This window comes from Ambystoma mexicanum, chromosome 9 (assembly GCF_040938575.1).
Source record: "Ambystoma mexicanum isolate Mex_15411 chromosome 9, UKY_AmexF1_1, whole genome shotgun sequence".
NCBI lineage: Eukaryota > Metazoa > Chordata > Amphibia > Caudata > Ambystomatidae > Ambystoma > Ambystoma mexicanum.
The window spans coordinates 1,073,838,785-1,073,856,907 of record NC_090931.1 but is presented as its reverse complement, the minus strand read 5'-3'; the positions used below and the strand labels follow the sequence as shown (position 1 = coordinate 1,073,856,907).

Genomic DNA, 18,123 nt, shown 5'->3' with positions numbered 1-18,123 from the left:
AAGGTTTTCTGAGGTGGAGTACAGGGGCATGGTACTTAAGTCAGGGGGGCTGGAGGACCGAGGTGGAAGTAGGGGGGAGAGGCCAGGAGCAGGTAGAAAGTTAATGAGGGATGGAAGGATCCAGTCAAAGAGAAGGAGGTTGGCCTGAGAACCCTGAACCAGAAAAGTGCCAGTGTGGTAGGCATTAATGATGCAGCATGAGGAGAAGAAGCCCGCTAAGAGGGCTGCCCATTTGGTGCCACCATTAATGCGAGCGGATGTGAAAGCGGAGAGAGCACAGATGAGAAGTCCATAGGGCTGGGGAGGGGACAGAGAAGAGGCTATCGGTGAAGATCTCTCTGGGGGATGCACTGACATAGGTGTCTGCGATGGGAAGGGCAGAATCTGCACCCAAGATGTTTTTTTTTTTCTTTTGCTTTTCGTCCAGATTTCGTGAGGGAGGATAGGTGCTAGTGTAGCAGTTAGAAAAGATTGGAGAGATGGCGAGTGCCATCTCACTGGTAGAGGATAGATGAGAGACGGAAAAAGAGGGGGCGCTGCACTGCAGTCCCTTACTCACTGGCAGCCTAGTAGTTAAGGAGGGCACATTATAAATGCAGAGCAATAGGTGTGGTGTAGGATTTGATTTTTCTCAAATGGAATAAAATGCAGTGTTCAAAATGGATGCAAGATGTGAAGCACACCCACCTAGATTCGACCCACACCACTATCTATTATTTCACCCAGATTATGCACAGAATCAGCTGGAATTGGAGCCGAGCCATACTGGGTGGTTAGCAGTAGGGACTACAAGAACTTAAGTCTTGGAAGGCATTATTTTCAAATAATTTACTGTCATTCCAGCCTTGATGGAGAGAAGACGCAACAAATTGTAGATTGCAGTACCATCTCCATACAGCTTCACAAAGAGCTGTGTCATTTGTGTAATTCAGAAAATGAATGCCAAACCCTTTCAGTAGGTTGAGAAGTGGACCAGATCTAATGGGTGGGTGGGTGGGGGGGGGGGGGTGAGGAGCCCATAGGAACTGTGCATTCCTACCATTTAAATTGCGAACAGAAATTTAATTTATTTGATGTAATGCCACTCATTACTGTGGGCCTCCCATGGGTTAGGTCACTGTACCCATTTTATGATGGTCTACGCTGCCCCCTTCCAATCAGAAGGGGTCACCATTCTCTCCAGACTGTTATCAGGGGACTGATTCAATGGCAATTCAGGGCAGATGAGATGAAGTTTAGTTTGTAATAGCATGAAAGCATTCCTTGGGCTCTTGCAGCGAAATACATGTAATAAACATATACATAATATCTCTACACTAGGTTACACATGTGCATGTTTCCTAAACAAGCAAAAAAGAGCTAGACGTGTACATGATATAATTCAATAAAATTGCACCAGCAAATACATTTCTTAGTCTTAATTATTCATTCCTCATTTCAAGTACAGGGCTATTTTTGACAGGTTATGTTCAGTTGTATTGTTATTGCTCTATGCCTCGCTCAAGTACTTTTGTCCTTTCTATGTTTTATCAGTTCTGAATGTCATATGATATATTTTATTTATAGCAAACCCCCCATACACAAGAGTTTCAAAGCGTGACCAGGCAGGGGAGGAGGAACGAGGGATGACAAGACAATCTTACTAGGCCCAGTGACATTGAGATTGCGCAAGTGCAGGGGACAGGAAAGGGGAAAGTGCTGAGGGAAGGGGAGGAGGAGCAAGTGCAGGACATAAGATCTAATTAAGAAACAAGTGCAGCCAGCAGGTGGCAGTGCAAGGTTAATTGCAGAACAGCAAGTGATGGATAGTGCAGATATGGAGACTGTAGGTTTACAGATACAGCCCCAATTGCAGGGTTGCCAGAGGGCAGTGCAGGTGTGCAACTGGGAGGGCAGGGACATGGGACTGTGGTTCAGAGGGTGGCCAGATAACCAGTGCAGTATCAGACAGGAGATCAGCAGGGAAGAGGAAGAGAGAAGGCAGAAGCAAAGAGTAAAGTCTTGAGCTGCTTCAGGAACTGTAGGTGGTTCTTCTCAAGTTTCAGAGAGGCAAGGCGGCTGCTCCAAAGGGAGGTGCCTGCCGAAGAGAGATGGGCCCCCATCTCATTGCTTGGAAAAGCGCCTGACCCTCAAGGAGTTGAAGGAGTGAAGGGCTCGAGAAGTAAGATACTTCAGGACAGAAAGCTGGAGATATTTTGGTCCCAGGCCCCAGAGGGTCTTGTGGGCAATGCAGAGGGCCTTGAATTTGATCCTTGCAGCCACTAGGAGCCAATGGAGGGATTTCAGTGCTGGAGAGATACGATCCCTGGGCGTGAGGCCAAGGACAAGTCTTGCTGTCCTTTTCTAGATGAGTTGCAAAGGACAGAGTAGAGGCAGGCAGATTTAAGAAGAGGCTGTTACAGTAGTCGAGCCTAGAGAGAACCAGAGCTTTAGAGACGGTGAGCTTCTGAGGGGGAAGGTGAGGAAAGGGAGAGTACCTCTGAAGAAGTGCAGTTGGTAATTTGACTTCTTAGAGATGTCGGAGATGTGAGGAGAGGAGTGTGGGGTCGATAATTACTCCAAGGTTCTTAGCTTTGCAGGCGGAGGGCCAAGGGAGGCCGGCCAGAGTGGGGAAAGAGGGGTGCATTTGTCCCAATGAGGAGTATCTCCGTCTTGCTTCCATTCAGGCAGATATCGTTGGCGGTGCACCAATCTTGGATTGAAGAGACAATCCGGGATGAGAGAATAAGAGGCAGTGGGGAGCCTGAAAGCGAGCTGGGTGTCATCCGTATAGCACTGGAAGTTGGAGCAGAAAGCAGCAATGCAGTGGGCGAGAGTTATCAGGTAAAGATTAGACCCCTGGGGAACACCGCAGGTGGACGGAGATGGAGAAGAGGAAGGAACCAAGTTGGACCTGGGAGGGTCGGTCAGAGAAGGATGGAAGTTAATCAGGCCAGAGTCTGATCAGTGATGCAGATTATCCCGCAGCTGTTTGAGCAGGGTGGCTGTCGAAGGCAGAGGATAGTAAGATGAGAAAAGAGGGGTGATTAGCATCCAGTTTAAAGCAGGCCTTGATGGATTTTCAGAAGAGTTTCCATGCTTCTGACTGCTCTGAAGCCAGACTGCTGGTCATGGAGACAACCAGTAGATTTAGTGTGAAGCTTAAGCTGGGAGATTGCCAACTTTTCCATGAGTTTGCCCAGGAAAGGAGCGATGGAGTTTGTGCGATAATTAGCCGGAAGGGGGGGGGGGGTGGGCTGTGGGCTTCTTGAGGAGAGGGTGCACAAGAATGCTTGAGGGAGGAGGGGAAGGTGCCAGGGGCTAAAGAGTGGTTGTAGAATTCAGCCAAGGCTGGGGCAAGGGTGTCAATGTGGTCGTTGATGGTTTTGGAAGAACAGGGGAGAACCTGTTTAGAGGAGGTTTTCATAGTTCAGACTTGTCTAGAAACTGCATCAGGGGAGAAAAAAGGAAAGGCAGAGAAGGGGGAGGGGTGGCCACAGGGGGGGGGAGGGTTGGAGCGAGATGAGAGCGTGGGAGGAGAAGCAGGAGAGGCCGAGGGGGTGGACCGGATATCCTGAGTTTTTGAGATGAAGTGAGGAGCCAGGGCCGTACAGAGGGCCTGGGAAGGGACAGGAGAGGTAGAGAGTGCGGCAGGATTGGCCAGCTCCTTGCAGAAGTTAAAGTTCGGCTGAGTTAGTTAGATGCTGCAGAAAGGCGTGCTTGGATGTGAACTCTCTTAGTGAGGACAGAGTTGGTATTGCTTTTGGAGCAGGCGACAGGCCAGTTTGTCAGAGGGTGTACAAGATGCCAGCCATTTCCTCTCAGCCACCCTATACATTCGTTTAAAGGTGACGAGGTCCGAGTCATACCAGGAGTTGCACTTGCTTTTAGGCTTCATGAGGATCCTCATAACGGGGGCAAGTGCATTGAGAGTGTCAGATGGCAGAGTGGAGCATGGTAAGTGCTGTGTAAGGGTGTGAGTCAGCCAGAGAGAAGGCTACTCCCCCACCGGAGCGATTGGATCTGGGTGCAGAGAATCAGGGAGGGTGTCAAAGCTTGTGACAGAGCTGGCTATGAACCATGGCTCGGTGAGACTAAGGACATCAAGTTTCAGTTCTTCTAGGAGACGGCAGATGTCAGGAGTGTTTGACAGCTGAGTGGAGTGTGGCAATATGGAGAAGGTTGCCATCCTTGAAAGACTTCGAGGAGGGGTAAATATCAGAGGTACTCCCTGCCGAGGTGTAGAAGGAGCCAGAGGGAGGGCAGAGGAGGTAGGAGGAGAGGACAAGGTAGCAGAGGGAGGAGGCGATGGAGCCAAAGAAGGCAGAGAAGGGACAGGACCAGGGGAGAAGACATTGATTAGGCGCAGGAAGAGTCGATTGAAGAAGTGGTTGGACTGGGGGCCTTGGACCAAGACAGTTTAATTGAGGTAAACATTGATCTTAGAGGAGAGGAAAGAAGCCAGGAGGGCCCCCCACCGGGTGCCACCATTAATGGGAGAGGAAGAGTAAGGAGAGAGCGCACAGACCATATGAGGAGTCCATGGGTCCGGCAACGAACGGAGGATGTAAGTAAGGGTCTACCTGGAGGAAGCGCTGGTGTAGGTTTCGGCTATAGGGAGGCCTGGGTTGGAGACCAGGAGGTCCTTTTTGAGCTTCTTCCTCCCAGACTTAGTGAGGACAGGATAGTCGGTAGAGGAAAGAAGATGGGAGAAATGGAGAGCACCATAGAAGATGTGAAAAAAGGGGAAGAGGAGAGAGAGAGAGAGGGTGGGTAATGAAGGATGAACGAAAGGGGTGTGGGTGCACGGGAGAACAAGGGGGGGGGGTTGCAAGAAGACTGCATGAGACGATACAGGAGCAGCAGGCCAGATGAATCCAATACAGTTACTGGGCATAGCTAAATTCAAAGCAGGGCAGATTAAAACCAGTACTGCCAATGGGCACAGCCAGAGGTAATGAGAGTGGAAGTGCAGGTGAGAGGGCAAGAGTGGCAAAGTCAGGGATGAGGAAGTGATGTTTAGTATTGATACTAACCCTCAAGGAAGTGCAGTGTCACAATGATCTCAGTGGGTCTGAGAGTGCAGAGTCAAATCGCTGCCATACGAGTGTCTGGAATGTTAGCCAGACCTCCCAGGCAGCAGACCGGGGCAGTTGTAGGTAAGTACAATAGGGCCGAATCAAAAGAACTGAAAACAAAAGGGTGTTTTTTTGGGGGGGGGTCACCCCAAGCCCCCTTTTTTGTGGTAAAAACCACTTTTTTTTCCTATACGGAAACCTCAAAAAAAATACATAAAACGAAAAAAATTCGACCCTTTTGTTTTAGATACTATTGACTCGACCCTATGGCATTCAATCCTTTTGGATTCGAACCTTTGACCGGACACCGACTGGGGCCTTAGGAGTGGGCCTTGGGAGGAGGGCCGGACAAGCCTGCCGGCTTTCCAGTAGGCCCAGAGGAGGATGGCTTCAACCAATCCAAGGCCACAGCTTCAGGGCACCGATGCAAAGTTTTTTTTTTTTTTTTTTAAATTAAAGCAAGAGAAAACTGCTGCAGAAGGCAAAATTTGCGCGATCGTGTGCACAGCTGCAATAAGCCCAGGGGCAGTTCGACACAATGCAGCCTTGTGTTAGAGGGAAGGAAAGAAAGATAGATTATCAATACATTATCAATTTGATAGAATGCACACCACAAACTACTTTTTTCTTGGGGCCTATAAACTGTCCTTATCAAAATGTAATGCTGCTCACTTAAACATTAACTGTCCCATGGTGACCGCTTTTGTATTTTGATCTGGCCTTCACCATGCTTTGGGCAACCTCCTATAAGTAGCCGCATGAAGGATTGTAGTTACATACATTTGTGATTGTTTATCGAGTGATATTCTACAGACTTTGAACATTTTAGCAAAAATAGGAGGGTTTTGTGTTGATTGGTTGCAAAGGAATGCTACATTTTAAATTTTTACTGTGAGTGGGCAGTAGAATGCATAGCAATCTGTCTCCTGTCATTGTCTCATAGTGTTACTATTTTACTAATGATTTTGAGTTGGAAGAGCAGTCTGTGCGCCAGAGTCTTTAGTTTGCAGATTACATGCAAATTGATGATCTAACTTCTGTGGGTTTCTTCTGTCATTTTTTAGCTCCACAGAGAAGTCCTTCCCCTGGAGATCAACTGGTATGATTTTTAATTTCCAAGCTGATTTTATATGGTGTTATATTTTTAAACTGATTTATTGTGTGCGAAATTTTTAAATAAAATCATAGAGTAACTGCATAGTACATTTCATAACAGCACTGTTTGGTGATCCTCATGTGTTTGCTCTTCTTCAGCTGGGAATTCTTTATACTTAAGCATATCAGGCTATTCCATTCAAATACAACATTTTCACATGTACATAATTGCATGCTTATAAAATGGTCAAATTCTTTGCAGTTAATGTTGCACAGATTTCAAAATGTTTTTTGCACAGAATATTGTTAAAGGCTCTACGCAATCATTTTTTCTGAATGTATTTTTACAACAGTTAACGGTAAAGCGCTTTAACATGAAATGTGTTTGCAAACCTGAATTATTTTGGGGACACCTGGTGGGGTGATGGTGGAGATACCCAGCCCCCTTCAACTAATGGATGATGGTGCCAGGGGTGTCATGGGGAGTCCCCCTCCCTCCCCCCCACTAATCCTTGGACCCTGTTAGTGGGCAGGGGATTGCTACGTTTGACCCCAAGTAGACAGTCTTGTATGGTCAAGTGAAGCCACTGATGTGCCATGTGGTCCAGGTTGTCCCTGAAAACCCATTTGCAAATCCATGTGTGCACACCCTACTGGAGCCATGATCCACCTGCTTGCATGACTTCCTGACGTTTGTGAACAGAGAAGACTCAGCGAAGCAAGGTAGTGGCGCAGGTGCTCTGCTTAATGCACAGACATCAAGAGGCAAAATACAATCCAAGATGGTGGAACAGGTAGTTGACAATGCAGGCTGTGGCTCTGCACCCAGAAGTCCTGCCCCGCCCCCTTGCTTGCACCCAAGACGCTTTTAGTTCTGTTCCAAAGTAGCTCATCCCAACTTTTTCTTCATTCTAGCCCAGGTGAAGTGTCTGAATCACAGCCACAGTTGCTGGCCCACTCAGCATTAAAGGGGCTGGCCCCAGATACGTTGTGTGCATTTGGAGACTGTTGCGATCGATGATTGGACTAGGTTGTCAATTCTTGAGACAAGCAAGGGATTGGAGAGGGTGGGAGCTTAGATTGGAGGGGGTGTGGGGGAGTAGAGCCATCAGGAGACCAGAGTAGGGGAAGAAAGATCGGGAGTTGGCAGGCTGGGTGAGTCTCAGGAGTTGGCAGGTGGGGGCAGCTGGTGGAGACTGAAAAGCTAGAGAAAGCATCCAGCACTAGCGAGGTGAGCCAGAACGGACAAGCGTCATGTCATTTAAGAGTTTAACATAGAATGGCAGAGCGTAGATTTAGATTCTTGTGAAGGGATGTGATGAGGCCAACTTAAACTCCTTGTATGGAAACTTAAGCAAGAAATCCCCAGTTTAGTCTCTCATCCACTGAAATAAAAGCTTCAGTCAGTCCTGCAGCTGTGTCTGTTGCGAGTAGTAGGAAGCATCTGAGTTAGTAGTGTCCTAACATCAGCAGGAGGTAAGCCAGATTTTTTTCTTCTGAGTGGACGAACAAGAGTGTCAGGGTGGACCCCACATTTTTGTGAACTGTGGAAGGGGAGCTTGAGACTGACAATTTTACTTGATTTTCTATGCTTACATTTTGACCCAAGGAGGAGTTCTTTTGAGTTTTGTGGAAAAAGCAGAAGGGGGCAAATGTGTTGGTCATGAGAAGGGGATGATTACCTTGAAGTTCAGACCTACTCCCTCTATATTTTTAATTTATTTTCTGTTAAGTAAACACACACTAGCAGAGTTACTAAGACTTAGTTTTAATATAAATGTAAAATATTGTTCTGTATACATCATATAAGGCCTTTTCTGTGAGTGAAGTAACTACCATTGCAGCACGACGTGTCAGCAGCAGCTGTATTTCCAAATCCACCTGAACTACTACTCAAATTACTTTTCAGGTTTAGTAAATAGTCTGTGTCATAAATGACGGCTTATGATTCTCCCTAGATGTACTCATTTGGGACGCACACATCTGTTCAAATGTGTAACACTACATGAAGTACACCTACTCTTGCGTCCTGTCCCCTTTCCTCCATACTGCATGGGCGTCCCTTCCAAAGCAACTGAGACAGAACCTTTTTCACCAGAAAAAACCTTCTTGCCCTTTAAAGTTAGAGGTGCGCGGGGGTGCTGCCCTGACTCTGCTGCCCAACCCCAGTCCCCTTTTCCGCGCCGACGGGAACAGGCCGAATTCACCAGCGTTCGTGGTTTTGGCTTCGGCCATGTAATTCCACACGCGGATACTTCTGTCTTTTTTGTGTTTTTATCATACAGGTACTCGGTCCTCAGGTGTAACACTCCTCCCCAGCGCATGTCAACTTCCACGGGGTTCAGCAGGTGTTGGTCTCTTCCTGCGACGGGCTCTTCCCAATTTCAGACCCCCACGCCCTCTGCCTACATTGCCTTGGCCAAGACCACGGTTGGGAAGCTTGTACAGCGCGCAACGCCCTTTCATCAAGGTCTCTGAAGAACAGGCTAGTCAGGTGGAGGGAGCTCTACCAGAAATCACGTCCAGACGACCTGAAGGACTTCGTCAAACATCCTTCCAGGCCCAAGGTGTAGGGCCTCTGTTCTCCATCGCACCCTACAAGGGAGACTCGTTCCCAAGGCCTTGCCCGTGCAGGAGGGACTGCCCAGGTTCTACTACCAGTACGTGCACCAAGGCCTCGTGGGCTACCGGCCTGCGGGTCGAGGGATCCTCGGATCCTCCCGCCGACATTGTTGAGTGACCAGAAGGTTCTTATACCGGGTCTTCACCCGAGGGGGCCACGCCCTAGTAACAGTAATATGTCAGAGGGGGCGCCTAAACGCAGCTCTACCGGCACCCGGGGCCAAGGGTGTTATGCCTACCAGGCTTCGGCCTGAGGAGCAGGGTAGGCCTCATAATCCACTCTCAAGAGTCCTGGAGGATGCTGGGCCCAGGGAGCTGAGCAACACGATGCAGGCATGTGGGGGAGGCAGCTCGACAAGATGGCCACTGTGCCAGACATCCACACCCGTCCGCCGCACCAGGAACGGGAATAATGCGAGGAACGAGTGTCTAGGTGGGACTGGTGTCAACTAGGTACGTGGCCTACAGCCTATCCTTCATTTGCGCAGGGCAGGTTCCTGCTACGTCCATATGGATGGGGTTTGCAGCGCCTCCAGCAGCCGCCCGCTACTGTCTTTATCCTGTACCATCCCTCCAGCCTGTGAGGCAGGTTATTTGAGCGGTTCCTCTGACTCATGAAGTCCCCTCGGACGGGGGTGATCCTCAGAGATCCCATCAGAGAGGTGCTCCCGCCAATGCTTCCAGCACCTCGGCTCCTCTGCCGGTGCCACCGGCCCCGGCGCAACTTTTGCCACCGGCTCCAGCCCCCAACTGATTCCTCAGGCGGTCCCCTACCAGCCTTCACCACAGCCTCCGGTCCCAGTACCCCAGCCTCCGGCTCCCGCTACTCCTCCACAGGTGCAGGATCCTCCTGGCCCCCAGGTGGACGTGGACGACAAGGAGGACCCCCCTGACACGACATCAGCCAAGGGCTTCCATATACGTCTTCCAGGGCTGGCTGAGTACCTGGGCCTTCCTCAACCATTCCTCAGAACATTGTTCAACTACCAAGCCATTACAAAAGGCGAAAGACCATGGAACCTTGAATGTTAAAGGACATTTGTACCGCGCACTATCACCACCGGAGTGGTCCCCTGGTGCTCTGGCGGCTCTGAAAGAGGAAGGGAGGGGGGGGATTAGTGGGAGGAAGCTGGAAAAGTGCAAGAGAGCAGTGATGTGCTGTTGGTGGCCTCAGCCCGGTGGGTCCATTGGTTGGGCCTGGGGAGGGGGGGGGGGGGGTTTGCGTCCGGTAGTTGTCGTGTACTGTTGTGAGAGTCTGTGTTTTTGTTTTGTTACAATGTAGTGAAGTTTGTGCAGTTTGTTGTGCTGTAGGTTTGTGGTTGTTTCGTTTGGAGTTTGAGAGGTGCATGCAGAGGGGAAAATTGTTAGTTGGCATCTTATCCTGAATTGATGCGCTGGGCTTGTCTTATCTCCCCAGTTGGGGTTTGGGAGCACCCCATCGCCTCTGTCCTGATCTGGGTCCGTCCGGCCTTCAAAGTCCCTTTCACATCTGGCCCCCTCCTCCACCAGCCTCCCTCACAGCCCTACCCGTCTTCCCTTCCCACTCATACGGCCAGTGCACCTGCCAATGTCCACAGCTCAGCTAGTGTGGTGGTTGCCAATATCCCGACAATTCCACTACACTGTGGTACCTGGTGGCAACTAAGGGGGCGAGAGCGGGTGATGGGTGGGATTAGGTGGGTTTTTTTTATTCCGTCTCCATGTGTCGCATGTGTTCCATTCTGCCTGGTGTCACCCATCCAGGTGCTGTGGGAGCTTCCCAGTCGGTTCTGGGAGCTGTCCGTGTTCACTCCAGTTTAGTCACCCCTTTCCTTTCTCTGTTTTCAGTTTGAGTCTGGTGTTGAAGAGCCAGGTTTTAAGTAATTTCCTAAATTTTAGGTGGTGTTTGGTGTCATTTCTTTTGTGATGTTCCAGGTTTTTGCGGCTAAGTGGTAGAAGGAGGTGCCTCCAAGTTTTTTCTTGAGGTATGGTTTTGGTTCCAGGCGGATTTTGTTGCTTGACCCGAGGAGTCTTGTTGGCTTGTAGATTATTTTCTTTTGTAGGAATTCTGCTCCTTGTCCACTGATTGCCCTGTGCGTTATCCATTGTTTTGAAGGTGGTGCGATGTTTTACTGGGAGCCAGTGTCGTGTTTTTAGGACAGGGGTGATGTGTTCTCTTCTTGATAGTTTGAGGAGTAGTCTGGCTGCTGTATTTTGGATCCATTGTAGTTTCTTCAGGTGGTGTTCTGGTATTCCGAGGTAGAGGCTGTTTGCATAGTCGATTCTTGACATGATTAGAGCGACGATGGTGAGCGTTTTGTGCATGAAGGAGAGGAAAGGTAGGATTCTTCTTGCCGTGTGGAGGAGGAAAAAGCATTTCTTAACTGTTGGATTTATTTGTGGTTCTAAGGTTAGGGTGTTGTCCATCAGGACTCCTAGACTTTTTACTACCTTAGATAGTGATGGTGTGGTTCCCATTTCCCTTGGCCACGGGATGGCAGTTTCGTTCTCCTGGTCTTTGGATATGATCATGATTTCTGCGTTTCCTGGGTTGATTTTCAGGTTGTTGGCCTTCATCCAGTTGAAGACTTCTTTTAGACACTCGATTAGGGTTGAATGATCGGCTTGGGTGTCTTTGATTTTGTAGAAGATTTGAGTATCATCTGCGTAGTTGTAGCATGTTATGTATTTTTTGAAGATTCTGATAACCGCAGTCTGCTAGATGTTGAAGTACAGTTGGGATGGTGAGGATCTTTGTGGCACTCCAGTCGTTAACTTGTGTAGTGGATTTGAAGGGTTTAATCCATAAGGTTTCTGTTCTGTCTGCTAGGAATGATTTAGTCCAGAGTAGTGCTGTCTGTTATGCCTATGTCTACTAGTCTTTATAGATACGGTGTGGATAATATTGTGGGTTATTTCAGTTGGATGTAGATCTTACAGAGGTAAACTTTCATGCCAATTTTTTGCATTCAGATTTCTATTTCCAGAAAATATTGTTTCACCAAATTGGTGTTTGGTTCTAAATTACACTTTCTCCCCAGGCATCAATTTATCATTGAGCACTGTGACAAATCTGGACTACTTATTGCTTCTCCTCAGTGGCACCCCCTTTGTTGCTAGGGAGGTGAGCCCACTCTGCAAGACACTCCATAGGGGTCTGGGCAAGTCGGGACCTCCCTGGTAGTGACTCCCCTCTCTGGGACAAGGACTCCCATTCTGTTAAGTAACTCCCCGTCCAGAATACATTGTCTGCCTACATTGGAATCGGAAAGACTGTTTTTATTTTGGATTCTCCTGGTAGTGACATTTCTGCAGTCCGGTTGGCTTCAGGTAATGCTGGCATCCACTTAAGCTCCACAGTCGGAGGAACAAACCCAGTGTTTCTGTGATGTACCTAAAACTACGAGGAACATGGAAACAGTAGAGGGAATACTATGCAGAGGCATAGAACGTCCTCGATGGGCTACACAGTACTACAGAGCTGGATGTAGCTTGGTGCAGGAGAAGCAAGAGTGAATGATGCCAGAGGACTGGTGTGCAGAGAAGTGGGGAAACAGTTTGTAACCGAGAACGACACTGTCTCGTCTAGTGTCATGACCACGCCAAGGTCGTGGTGGGTGTGGTGCCCATTAAACAATGCCAAGATCAGACACCCGAGGAGGAGTGAATTCTGTCCTGTAAAGGGTGGTGGTGGTGGCTACACACACAAAGTTTAAGTGAAGGGGTGAGAACGACTACAATGCAGCAAGTGTACCAAAGCCAGAGCTTCAACGAGGAGAGGATGCCATTCCTGCAGAAGGAAGGAAACGCTCTGACAGGTCTCAGGATACCTTTGGGAACAAGGCAACAAGCTAGTGGAAGTGGTACGATTACACAAGTGGTGGGTTACGGGAGCCCGAGAAACGCCAAGAATATAATGCCATTGGCCAAACAAAAGCTTCTGTCAAGAAGCCCCGGCTCTGGAGCACCCCTGTAAACACAATGGAGGATAAAAAGACTCTTATTTGTTGCTTCTTTTTGATTGTTTCTTCTTGGAGTCACGAACTGGTTGACAACCAAGAACTCAGTGAGACCGGCCAAAGAGCACCATAGGTAAGGAGCACAGTGCTCCGACGATTTAGGTTTGTTTCAATAGTTGTAGGGCTAGAAAGAAATCAGATTTTCAGATGTAGGGCTGATTTCTTTTTTTTTTGAGGATTGACCAACAGCCTCATTTTTAGATCACATGGTAGGGGCCTCCCGCATAGCTATGGGGATAGGTAGGCATTTTGTTTTAAGAAAAATAAAACCTTTGGAATGTCTTTAGTCTGAGCCCTTCTGGTCCATCACAGCACCCTTTTACTACTGCCATCTCGGCACATATTGACCCCTATGATGATTAATATCCTATCGCGTTGTTGAGACCTTCATTTTCAGAATCTTCCCATGCCCAGGTTTATACATTCTCAAGTCCCACAAGTCATCGTTTCAGAGGTATAGATGAAAGTTGTTACTGAAGTTAGCTTAATTAGGTTAAAGTGCATTTATTTTCAGGCTTTTGTGATCTTCCCATCACTTCTTCGTGCAGAGATGGAATGAAGCCTGTTTAAACAACCCCGTCTGGAATTCCTCATCTGTCCAGCCTCCATTGCCGATATTTAGTTTCTTCCTAGAGAGGCATTCACTTCAGAGATCAACCCACACATTGTACTCTGAAAAGCTTTGAATGATACACTGTGGGGTCCCTGGAGAGAGAGAGAAACTGTTGGACTGCTTTACGCGAAGGCATTAATGGAATGGGTAGTGTCAGTCATTGTATGTTGAGTGCTGTGGAAGTTCATCAGATTCGTGGAATAGCCGTTTGTGCGTCCATCTTGCAGAGTCTGCTGCCTTCTATCAGTCACATGCTAGACAATTGCATTTTGAAGGCCAGTCAGGCTCTTCTACGTATCTGGCTTATGCCACAATAAGGGTAGTAAGGTGTGGGTGAGGAACAGTCAATCATATATTAGGCCTTTGAATCATGAAGGCTGGTGTCAAATACCATATCGAGATTGTTTTTGTACACCCGATAAGATAAGGGCAGAGTCTGACATTAGATGGAGCACTCGTATGTCCCTGGAAAGCCTGTGGGTCTGGGGCTTTTAAAGAGCTAGTAGGGCTGGATTTGAATGAGTCCAGCAATATGTGATTGCTTCACAGACTGGGGCTGTCAGACAGGTGTCAGCAAATGGCCTTGGAGAAATTGATTGAAGTGTTAAGGTCTGGATGTCGTGACCCCTTTGCCACCATGAGGGGAGAGAGTGAGTTTTAGTTGGGATAGTGATACAGGAAGCCAGTGTCCAAGCCAAATTAAGGCGTTTCCTTGTTTTTGTTGGATATTGTTACAAGCAAAGAATGAACACTGTGAGGCTCATGTTCCACAAGTGCCTTCTCCAGCTTTAACTACCCAAGGGCCATTAGCCAATTTCAGGGTCAGCCTTCCATGTCTGCTTTGTCAGCTCAAGTGCAATTAGCAATTGTCAAGTCTAACCTTGCATGGCCATGTTCTGCCGCTTAAGACCATGCCCATTTGTAGATTACTGTCCTATATACCCAAGTGCCATTTATCAAATGCGTAGTTCAGTGTCTCATACGCAAAGAACCCCCACATCCTACCTAAATCTTGCACACTATCCTGCTCTTGTGGCCTGAAAAACATATGAGGGATATAAGCACTCCCACTACATATACTGCTTGTACCCCACCACACCGTTGAAAACTGCAAATCTGAAGAGGTCTTAGTTACAAGACTCAAGGATAGAAACAGAAGGCTGGTCTGCTGGCTCAATGGGGGGGGAGAACTACCCAGAGTACCCCACTGATGTCGAATCGACCAAAAGCATGGTCTTAACTATGCAGTAAATGTGTACTTGTGTGGCCTTGGGCTTAGGCCAATTGCTAAATATAGACCGTGCCTGCACCCTCCAAGGTCAACTTTCTATCAAGATTAACTTTTCGCATCTACTAATAAACGGTTAGCTATCTCAAAAAGATAGTAGCCCCTCCAGCATACATGGAACGAATACTGCTTTATCATATAAATCCTGTGAAATTTGAACAGTGTAATAATCTTGTATTAAGCTTCACAAATGTATTGATGATCAGGAAAGTTTGAGACATATTTTTTCAATTGTCATATGGTTTATACAAATCCATCCTTATTCAAATGAACTATTAACCAGAAAAAATAAACCTGTATTAAGTGTGAAACCTAATGACAGATTACTAATGTGCAATTTGAAAATTGTATAAGTGTAAAAAGGGGAAACTAGATCTAAAACTTCCTTTTCCTGGGGCACCTTCTCTCATTTATAGCAAGTACTTCCCAAATGATCACCATGCACTTGGTAAACGTTGCCACTGCTTCATAAGCGGTAGCTCGATGTATGCAACTTAAGGCTCAATAAATGATGTATTTGTTTGGTGTCTACTGTTCAAGAACTGTTCTTGCGTGCCCCAGCTACTATGTACAGTGGACTCTTGTTGTCTTGGTTTAAGGTCTGTTTGACAACTTTACTAAATTACCTAAAATAAGTTGTGGCTGTTTAATATTCACAGTTTGAGTACTTCCCCTTTTGAAGAAGATGGTTTTGAAGCGCATTTGTCATTATTCGTTCTGCCTTTTTTTCTGGGCCTGTTTTTTGTTTCTTAGTCCGTTTTTGTGAAGAACACCATATCCTTAAACGTGTAATATTTCTAGTTGCTCTACATCTATCATCTATTGCTTGGGCTCCTCTTGCCGCTTATTATCCACTGTTCCCATTTAAATGTATTTTTTACACTCTGTTCCATTATTGTTTTGCTTTGTATTGCTTCCAGACTGGCGCCCTTGGAGAACCCACTTATATGCACTACAGTTCTTTCTTCTGCTTAGATTGCAGATATCTTTCTTTCATTGTGTGCTTTGCAGCTTTCTTTAGTGGATAAGGTGGTTATCCATTTAATGTCATGTCCCTGTTTCTGTAGCACACTGACAATTATTGTGGGACTGCTCGACCTGTAAAATATTGAGCACACCTAATGTGGCTATGGATTTTGGAACTCAGGATTGTGAAATATCTAAAGCACCTAGGCCAGACATATTCATGAGTATGGAGCTCCGGGGGACGCTAGCTGAGTGCAACAATCCACATGGAAGTGGACAGTTTGTTGGCGTAGTAAAGGAAGACGTTTGGCAGCAATGTTGAAAATAAATTGGGGAAGTATATAAATTCATGCAGTGTATTGTGCTGGATTTGTATTAATGGAGCATGGAGTAAGAGGTTGTGTGTGCACCTGCATCTCGATTTTCGGCTGATTCTTATGGCAGCTTTTCTCTTGTAAACCGTCTGTGATTCTTGTATTTATTTTTATTCTTGTTGCATTAGCACATTGATTGCTTGCACACAATCTTTTCCTGGTAACTGTGCATTCCCATGCAAAATACAATACAAGCTATGTCTCATACCAGGGCTAAGATCAGACTTTAGTAGCAAGAGAAGGTGTTCTGTGGTCTAGCTTAAAAACGCACAACAGGCATGTATGTATGGTGCATTTGTTTTCTTTGTGGGCTGTTTTCCAAACCAGTGCAGCAATCGGTTATTTGAATTTGAAATGTTCAGTGATAAAAATCCTGCCTGGCAAAGTGGACTGTCGCAGGGTGACCTGGTTACTTTGAGAAGATTGGCGTTCACGATTCGAAAGATGACGTTATGTGATATTTAAATGTATTGTGTTGATGCAATATTTCTTTAAATATATGCACTAGTTAATTTCTGTTCTAGATGTGCCACCGACTGTTGGAACTAAGCCCAGATTGTCTGATGGAGCCTATCCTCATATGTACCTAATAAGGTCTGAGCCAGAGTCTGCTGCTTTATACTCACCAGAACAAACATCTCTGCATGAAAGTGAGGGTCTGTCCTATGCATTTTAAATTCTATAATGTATTCCCTAGATGTGTTGGTTCCAGGCGTGCTAAAGAAATTTCAGCACATGTCCTTTCTACCTACAGGGTCGTTGGGTAACTCCCGCAGTTCAACACAAATGAATTCCTATTCCGACAGTGGATACCAGGAAACCAACAGTTTCCACAACAACCAGAGCCTGGGCAAGGCTGAAAGACAACAGCATTCTTTCCTGGCTTCTGCAGCTAACCATGTGGTGAGAAACGCGAGGGCTGAAGGACAGGCCTATGTTCAGGTACATAAACCCTTGCATGATATTGCTGATGCGCAGTCTGGCCTCATGTTTGTAAAAGGCATAGACTTTTGAGGCATCATAGATTATGTAGTCTACCCAATAGTCTATACAAATATAGGGATCGAAATTAAAGTTGGATAAGGAGGAGCAAAAAGCAATTCCTGGATATCCAGCATTAACCAGTGACTAGGAGCTAGTACATACCATTCTGCAGCTATAACTTCCGCATAAGACACAAACTTGGCATTTTGTCCATTAATTTATGACCCTTATTCTTTAAAGGTTTTATTAATCTGGCTTAATGTTTATTTATAGATTGTCCCAAATGCACAGAATTCAAATGGATGTTTGTTCGTCATCAGATGGCCTGGGGAGCCAAAAGTTGCTCCTGGTAGCAGTTTGTTTCAAGCTAACTAGGTGGTTCTTGGCTAGAATCGGGAGCTAAATAGCTCCCAGCTCCCCTCAATTTCGAACCCTGAATACCAACAATTACAAATTGTCCTTGTGTGTGAACTGGTTCAATTTAGTTCATGAGCTCGTGCAGTTATTGCATAGATAATTGTATGTAGCGTGCTTGTTTTCTTGTCTCGGTCTGCCTTGCTCCCATGCCTACATTTTTCTTTAATGAGACTGTAGGAAAATTACAATGTTTCACTTACTGACCTACCTTTAAAACAGTTTATTGTGCACATGGCATCTCAAATATTTTTACATTACATCTTTCAAGTCTACATACATCTTGCTTGAGGATACCATCACCCACCGCGAGGGCCCCTAAATAAATCTCTGCTTTTTAACCAGTATAAGCTATGCAGTCAGTGTATGTCACATTTGAACAGAGAAAAAAATGTTCAATTGATCAACTCCAAATTTGAAAATGTCAATGAATTAGATTTGATCATGTAGTCATATATTCAAATCGCTAATCAATTATTGATTATCAAGAGGGATTATGACAAAATAGAAGCATAACTTTCTCCAGCATTGGATCTTCCATATATTCACATGCTGTGAATATTCCCTGTTGGGCTGGGAATCATCAGTAACATAGAGCAGTTTAACCTTACACTGTAAACTTTCAGTCACTTTTGTGCTCTACTACAGTAATTTTGGGCCATATTGCCCACAGCCGATGGGGGAGAAGTTAAGGGAGGTGTTCCTTTCGGCC

General features: G+C 46.5%; 1 protein-coding gene across 13 annotated transcripts in view; it reads left to right on the top strand.

The window, feature by feature from the left end:
• Positions 1-18,123, top strand: part of PKP4 (plakophilin 4) — a 1,672,883-nt gene that overhangs the window by 670,097 nt on the left and 984,663 nt on the right. For 10 of the 13 annotated variants that reach the window (XM_069616385.1, XM_069616392.1, XM_069616389.1 and 7 more), the window contains 3 exons: positions 6,122-6,156; positions 16,538-16,669; positions 16,768-16,955. In XM_069616385.1, coding sequence (XP_069472486.1) covers positions 6,122-6,156; positions 16,538-16,669; positions 16,768-16,955 — 355 coding nt within the window. The remainder of the gene's footprint in view (positions 1-6,121; positions 6,157-16,537; positions 16,670-16,767; positions 16,956-18,123) is intronic. The other 3 variants (XM_069616390.1, XM_069616383.1, XM_069616388.1) reach the window with 2 other exon arrangements.